The 7,711-nt window shown below is 44.4% G+C and overlaps 1 protein-coding gene across 1 annotated transcript in view; it reads left to right on the plus strand.

Annotated features, from left to right (window-relative positions):
- LOC140364321 (cadherin-12-like) overlaps positions 1-6,339 on the plus strand; it is a 297,054-nt gene extending 290,715 nt beyond the window's left edge. The window contains exon 11 of the mRNA XM_072450418.1: positions 5,464-6,339. Within this exon, the coding sequence (XP_072306519.1) occupies positions 5,464-5,978 (515 nt within the window). The 3' untranslated portion in view covers positions 5,979-6,339. The remainder of the gene's footprint in view (positions 1-5,463) is intronic.
- The last annotated feature ends 1,372 nt before the right edge of the window (positions 6,340-7,711 follow it).

Consider the following 7,711-nt stretch of genomic DNA (forward strand, 5'->3'; position numbering starts at 1 on the left):
TCTTGGGAGCCACGCTGGCCTTTCTCATTTCGCCCTGGCTGGGAGCAGCGCTGGCTCCTCTCTCTGTATTTACTCTAAACTCGTTACTTGAAACTTTCTTGACTGCATCTGCATAGGATATATCTTGAGAGACCTTTATTTTCTGCACCTCAGCAGCTCTTTTGCTAAACCTGCATCCCCCGTAGGCAGAGCTATGTTCTTCCCCACAGTTACAGCACTTCAGTTTTGCACCCACGTCACACTTCCCATACTCATGATCTCCTGCACATTTACCACATCTTTGCTTCCCTCTACAGACCGCTGCAATATGCCCAAAGCGCTGGCACTTAAAGCAACGCAGGGGCGGCGGAACATATGGCCTGACGCTATAGCACATGTACCCAATGAACACCTTACTAGGCAGGCACCTCCCTTCAAGTGTTACCATTACCGACAAGCTGTCACATCTTACCCCAAACCGGGTCACCTTCAAACGCCTAGCGTCCACCACCGTAACTCCAGTCAAATTCTCCTTAACTTCATCCACAGACGTCGCCGTAGGGACACCTACGATAACTCCTCTGACCGTGTTTCTTTCAGCATCAGACACAAGAATGTCCTTTCCACCCAGACGTTTAGTTCCAATTGCCTTCCGTTGCTGAGCCGCGTCCTTGCACACGACCAGCAGCGAGCCATCTCTAAGGACACTCGCACTCTTGATCACTCCCACAGCTACAGTTAGTCTCTTTGACAATGTCACTGAATTCCACTCCTTAAAGGATGCACTATCCTGTGCAAGCTTTATGATCACCTTACAGTCTCTGCTCTCACCCCGGATATCAATAGCTTCAGCCTCATCCTGCTGCTCATTCCCAGAACCCTCGGACGAGCTAAGGGACTTTTTACGTTTCCGGGCACGTGCAGGCAGAAAAGGCTGCTCCTCCACGCCGTCCAGAATGTCTTCCATCCCCGATCCACTCTCCTCCGCCATCTCCCGTCAGGGTTGGTCTCTGAAACAACAACAACTATTCTAGTCACAAAGACATATCATGACCTCATGGGCTTTGTAACACCAAAGCAATGGGAGGAGTACTTTTACGGACTATGACAGAGTCTGAGGACTACGAGAGTCTGAGGACTACGACAAAGTCTGAGGAATAAAGTCTGGCGGTAATGCAACACTTGGATGCCAACCGCCATAAAACGACAACAACAACAACAACAACAACTACGAAAAGTCTGAGGAATAAAGTCTGGCGGTAATGCAACACTTGGATGCCAACCGCCATAAAACAACAACAACAACAACAACATGTGTCAAAAAAGTACTTTGAAATGCATGCGTTTGAGTTGTTAGCGTCACTGCCTCTCCACAGATCTGACCTGTAACTCTAGCAAGTAGCTGATTCGGATAGATTCATGTTTAAACTGTGTGGCGGGTGAAGGCAGCCACGGTGATCACGTCTCAGACAAACGATCGCTACAATAATCCTGCGATAACGAACCGACAGGAAATGCTGCATTACCGGTCATTTAGCGTCTTCATTTCAAAATAAAACATCAAAAAAAGGTTTGTCAAAGCTGCGGCTGCACAGTTGACAGTTTCATGCACCTGTTGCACTTCCTTTGGAGTTGGTTTTCTCATCCTTAATGTCTCTCTTCCTCTCTCATAATGCGCCCACGCACTTGGCAGACTTTTACGCAAAACCGCACCGACGACTCCAAATGTCAGAATGCTTTAACGTTATCAACTTTTATAATCGCGAAAAGGTTGAAATAACAGTGAGTTGCACTTGCATTTTTTTGCGTTCAGTCTTTATTTCATGTATAAAGTCTATGGCGCAGGGGGAGGGGCTCTAAACAGTATATACAGTATGAGAGAACGTACTTAAAATGACCCTTGATTCAAACTGAAGCTGTTTCTGGACCTTCGGAGTAGAATCCAATGACTCTTTGGGAAGTGGTCACTCAGTACTTTGGTTTCTGTCGTTGTGCTTTATAAGTGGTCACACGCTGGCATCTGGACGAAGGTCTGAGAGACTCTAGATTGGGCGATTGTTGGGTTTAGTCAAAGCAGATATCGCTAAAAATAGATTGATCCATCCATTTAGAGAATTACAGAATGGTTATTTTGACTGGAAATATGTGGTTGTTATGTTAGCTTTTTGTGTGTTTTAAATGCCCGGGAGCTCGATAGTTCCATTTAATCAGATTGTGGGCAAAAAGATGATCTTAAAGTGCCTATGACAGGTTTTTACGATTGTCTAATGTTGACTTTATTTGGTGTATTCATAACTGTCGTACATATAAATTATAGTTTTACACCAATTGAGCAGGGATTTGTGGAAAAAAACATTGTAAAATCTGTGGGAAATGACAGGAAGTGACATCACACCAGGGACACTCATTCCAGTCAAAGTTGATGCAGAATTTACACAAAATAAACCACTTTTTTGACTTTCCAAACATAATTCAGCAAAATTCGCACTCATATGTTTAAACTCAAATAAAATGATGAGTTTGGCCTGGTGTTTGCTGGGTAATTTCGTCGTGTGATGTCATCAAATACCAACAGGAAGTGAAATTATAAACCTAAAAAACTTGCTTTTCTGTGATAAAATTGTTATGATTTTTAGCAACATTTTAAATAGAAAAAACTTAACTGCATTTTAGTTCAATGAGTGATCCAACCTGCACTGTACGCATTATGTCGGTGTAATCCCTCATTCGTCCAGGCGTGTTCCATAGTAGAAAAAGCTTCAGTTGTAGTCATCTGGACTCAGTTTGAAAAATAGACGTTTCGACTCTCATCCAAGAGTCATTGTCAATAAAAGAATTTGGATTGAGAACTCCGATATTAATACTGTTCTGTGGTAAGACCCGCCCATTGGGCGGAGCCTTCCTGAAGTAGAAAGAGTTGTTGGTTTCAACAGAAACTCCCCCCTTGTATCTACCGAGCTAGCCTATTCAGAATCTTAATGGGCTATTAGAAACCTCTTTGTCTTTGTGAGACCCTGGCTCAACCACCCTGAGTACCTGATTAGCATCTGAATGTCCTCTACCTTTCCAGGGGTTCAGAATCCCATTATAAATAACAGGAAGATGAAACCTAAGCCCTCCATTTCTGTTTAAAGAAGGTCTTTCTTTTTTAACAAAAATAGCGTCCTTGACTCCTCTTTCAAACCATCTTTTCTCCCTGCTTAAAACCTTCACCTCACCGTCTTCAAACGAGTGATTAGAGGCTTCAAGATGGAGATGCACGGCACTCTGAGGTCCTGAACTTGTATTTCTTCTGTGCTGATAAAGCCTCTTGTGTAGAGGCTGTTTTGTCTCACCTATGTACCGTTCTTTACAGCTTTCTTCACTGCATTGGATCGAATAAACTACATTGCTCTGTTTTTGAGTCGGCAACTTGTCCTTAGGGTGAACCAGTTTTTGTCTTAAAGTGTTTCCTGGTTTAAAATAAACAGGGACTTTGTGTTGTCTAAAAATTCTCTGCAGTTTTTCCGACAGGCCAGACACATAAGGGATAGAGACACCCTTCCTTCTCTGTTCAGTTTCCCTTTTGTCCTGCTTCTTGGTTCTCTTCACTCTGTTGAGAGCCCAAGCGGGGTAACCACAGGCTGAGAGGGCATTTCGGACATGTTTTTCCTCTTTCTTCTTGCCCTCTGAGCTGGTGGGCACACCTTGAGCTCTGTGTTGTAAGGTTCTGATCACACCCAGCTTGTGCTGTAGTGGGTGGTTGGAACCAAAGAGCAGATACTGGTCCGTGTGTGTAGGTTTCCTATATACTTCTATTTGGAGTTTCCCGTCCTCTCCTCTGATCGTGGCACAATCAAGAAAGGCCAAGCGATTCTCCTTAGCGTCTTCTCTTGTAAACCTGATATGTGGGTCCACAGCATTGATGTGATCAGAGAAGGTTTCCAGCTCTTGTTTCTTGATTGTTACAAAAGTATCATCGACATAACGGAGCCACAGTTTTGGGGCTATGCCTGAGAATGAGGACAGTGCCTTCTTCTCAAAGTGCTCCATGTACAGGTTGGCCACTATGGGAGAGACGGGCGAGCCCATGGCACAGCCATGAATCTGTCTGTAAAATTGTCCCCGGAATTGAAAGTAAGTGGTGTTCAGACAGATGTCCAACAGTTTACATATGTGTTCAGGTGTCAGTTTGGTCCTTTCCTGTAGGGTGGTGTCTTCCTGCAGTCTGATCCTCACCTCTGCTACAGCATCAGAGGTCGGGATGCAGGTGAACAGGGACACAACATCATATGAAACCATGAGGTCATCTGGGTCCAGTTGGAGATGTTTCACTTTATCCACAAAGTTGTGCGTGTTTTCCACATGATGTTCCGAATTCCCCACAAGCGGAGCCAATATAGTTGTTAAATGCTTGGCCACATTGTAGGTGATGGAATCTGTGCTGCACACTATGGGTCTGAGTGGAACCTCCTTTTTGTGTATTTTTGGGAGGCCATAAATGCAGGGCATGGCTTCACCAGGATACAGTCTGTAATACAGAGGCCGGTCTATCGCTTCCTCTTTTTCCAGCCTTTGTAAACAGTCTATCACTTTCTTCTTGTAGCCACTGGTCGGATCTCTTTTCAAGCGTTCGTATGTGGTTGTGTCCTCGAGGAGGGTGTGGACTTTGGCTTCGTAATCAGCTGCGTTGAGAATCACAGTGCAACGTCCCTTGTCTGCTGGGAGGATGTTGATGCTATGATCTTTTTCCAGTGCTGAAAGTGCTTTACTCTCTTCAGCTGTGATATTTGAAGGCGGTGGTTTGGCACTCTTCAGGGTCGCTGTGACACGTAACCTCAGGTCTGCAGCCTCCGATTCAGTCATTTTGTTGTTCCTAATTGCAGTTTCAGTGGCTGTGATGTAGTCCTCTGTAGGGATGTGTTTAGAGGTGACAGAAAAGTTGAGCCCTTTAGAGAGCACCTCCTTTTCTGCCTGTGTCAGAGCACAATCTGATAGGTTCTTAATCCAATTGTTTTTGCTGGTCGCTAATTTGTCTGTCTCAGTCCTAATGTCTAGCTCGACCTCACCTGCATTCTTTTTGTTCAAAAGAATGTTGAACTTCTTGATTTGGCAAAGACAAAGAGGTTTCTAATAGCCCATTAAGATTCTGAATAGGCTAGCTCGGTAGATACAAGGGGGGAGTTTCTGTTGAAACAAACAACTCTTTCTACTTCAGGAAGGCTCCTCCCAATGGGCGGGTCTTACCACAGAACAGTATTAATATCGGAGTTCTCGATCTTAAATTCTGTTATTGACAATGACTCTTGGATGAGAGTCGAAACGTCTATTTTTGCAAACTGAGTCCAGATGACTACAACTGAAGCTTTTTCTACTACTGCACTGTACGCGTTTCATTTGGACATTATTCTTGAGCAATTTCACGTCCAAATACTCAAGTTAGGAAACGTCATTGAAAACGCGGCTTCGACACATCTCACATCTCTCTCCGTTTGTCCCTGGCAGTGATCGTGGTGCTGTACGTGGGGCTGCGGCGGCAGAAGAAGAAGGAGACGCTGATGTCGTCGAAGGAGGACATCCGCGACAACGTCATCCACTACGACGACGAGGGCGGCGGCGAGGAGGACACGCACGCCTTCGACATGGGAACGCTGCGCAACCCCAAGGCCGTGAACGAGAACATGCTCCGCCGGGACGTCAAGCCCGAGCTGAAGCTGAAGAACGGGCGCGGCCCCGCGTCCCAGGAGAGCGCCGACATCCGGGACTTCATCACGCAGCGCTTGAAAGAGCACGACGCGGACAATTCGGCGCCGCCCTACGACTCTTTGGCCACCTATGCATACGAGGGCGACGGCTCGGTCGCCGAGTCGCTGAGCTCTATCGAGACGCACGTGATAGAGCCCGAGGAGGACTACGAATACCTCAGCGAGTGGGGGCCCCGCTTTAAGACGCTAGCCGGGATTTTCGGGGAGCACTCGGAAACGCAGTCGAACTCGACCACGACGGAAAACACGCACTGACGATTTTCACCGATTTTTTCACTTTGTATTTGGGTTCGTTTTGGTCACTTTTCGTGCACTGTTTTGTCACGCTTTGTCCCAACATTGTCACATGGTCAAGGGGTCGAGAACCTAAGGAGTGTAAATTTAGATTCCACTGACTCTTTTGGGAAAATACATTTGTCCTACGATCTCAAAGTATACATTGGTCATATGTAGAATTGTCTAAATGTTTAAATTTAAGTTCTACACAATCACCATTAATATTACTATTTTCTAAGCTGTTCAACATCAGTTTACTTTTGGCGCTGACCAATAAAATGATAAATAAATAAATACGTATCTCTCTAAATTGGTTAGAGATATTTTGTAATATTTTGGTAATGACGAATACAATATATAGCCATAGTTTGAGTTAAAATGTCCCCAAATGTCTCTTACGCTCGTTAGATTCCCAGCCGTCGCCATCATCACGTTACGCAGTCATCCACTTCCTGTTCGACTGAATGTTTGTCGTCCATTTTGTCCCGTTTTGGGGGGGAAAAAACTCCAGGAAATGCGGCCATTTCCTACAGCATCCTTAAAAGTGCCTCAATCTAATTGTTCTTTCTCTCACGAGTCCATTCAACATCCGGTAATGTCTTTTTTTTTAACGTTCGAGCTGCCGAGGCATCCCCCCCAACCCCGACCACCTGGCCCAGGCTTGGCCAAAGAAGTTTCTGAATGTTATTTATTTGTATTTATTTATTGACTGACGGATTTCATGGGATATTTGATTATTTATCTATTTATCTCTCAGTCATCGACCTGTATTTTTATTTTTGGAGACGCTTCAAGTTTTGTAATTACTGGCCCCGCGACGGGAAATGGACCTTTCTGTTCCGGGCCGTGTGAATAAACTTGTACTAGAGTTGTAAAAAGAGAATTAGGGCTAAACACTGCGGGTGAGTCATGTAATAAACACTGGTTTCTTAAATAAATGACACTTGGACAAAAGAAATCCTGTTCTTTATTGCGTTGATGTTGCAGAATGTAAATGAAGATGAGAAACGTTTTTTTTCCTGTTTGTACCGGAGACTTTGGACATTCTGCTCTCTTCCTCAGAGCGTTCATGTGACGTTGTTGTGATGTGTCTTGTCAGCTGGTTTACGCGGGTTTTGGCGGCGTTTTTCGGCCGTTTGAGGCTGGACAGCGCCATCTGCAGGACGACGGCTTCAGGACCCCAGGTGTGTGGGAGGAGAAAGGCCCCTTCGTCCCCGTTCATCCCATCGTCTGAAAAAAGACCAAATAAGCCTCTGAATATCAGGATTATCAAGAAAGAAGAATATGAAAAACGTGCCGACGTTATCTAATAATCTCGGAATTAAATTGGTAAAAGGCATTTCAGACTTTGATGAATTGTTTGGGAGAATTTAAGGTTAAATCTGTGTTTTTGGGGAGAATTTAGTGACTTGCAAATGTCCCTGATGTCTACAAACAATCTTGTGTCCATTAACCTTTCTTTTCCACAAAACAAGGATGTGTTGCAGTCAACTTTTTGTTATTTAGGTTTGTCTGGAATCATCTTTTCATATATTTAAGTCTTAAAAGTAATTTAATTTGTGGATTTGAGCAAATTTATCTCAATCACTGATCAAATAAATCCAGTTTTATCATTCAAATCCAATTTAGTCCTCATGTGTCCCTAGTTTAGTCCAGATATTACTTGCTTTTGTCTGATTCTAGTCCCGGGTTTGGTCCAAGTTTAGACCTTG

Source organism: Eucyclogobius newberryi, unplaced genomic scaffold (assembly GCF_026437365.1).
Source record: "Eucyclogobius newberryi isolate DKJ021-1_F unplaced genomic scaffold, fEucNew1.0.hap1 SCAF_18, whole genome shotgun sequence".
Lineage (NCBI taxonomy): Eukaryota > Metazoa > Chordata > Actinopteri > Gobiiformes > Gobiidae > Eucyclogobius > Eucyclogobius newberryi.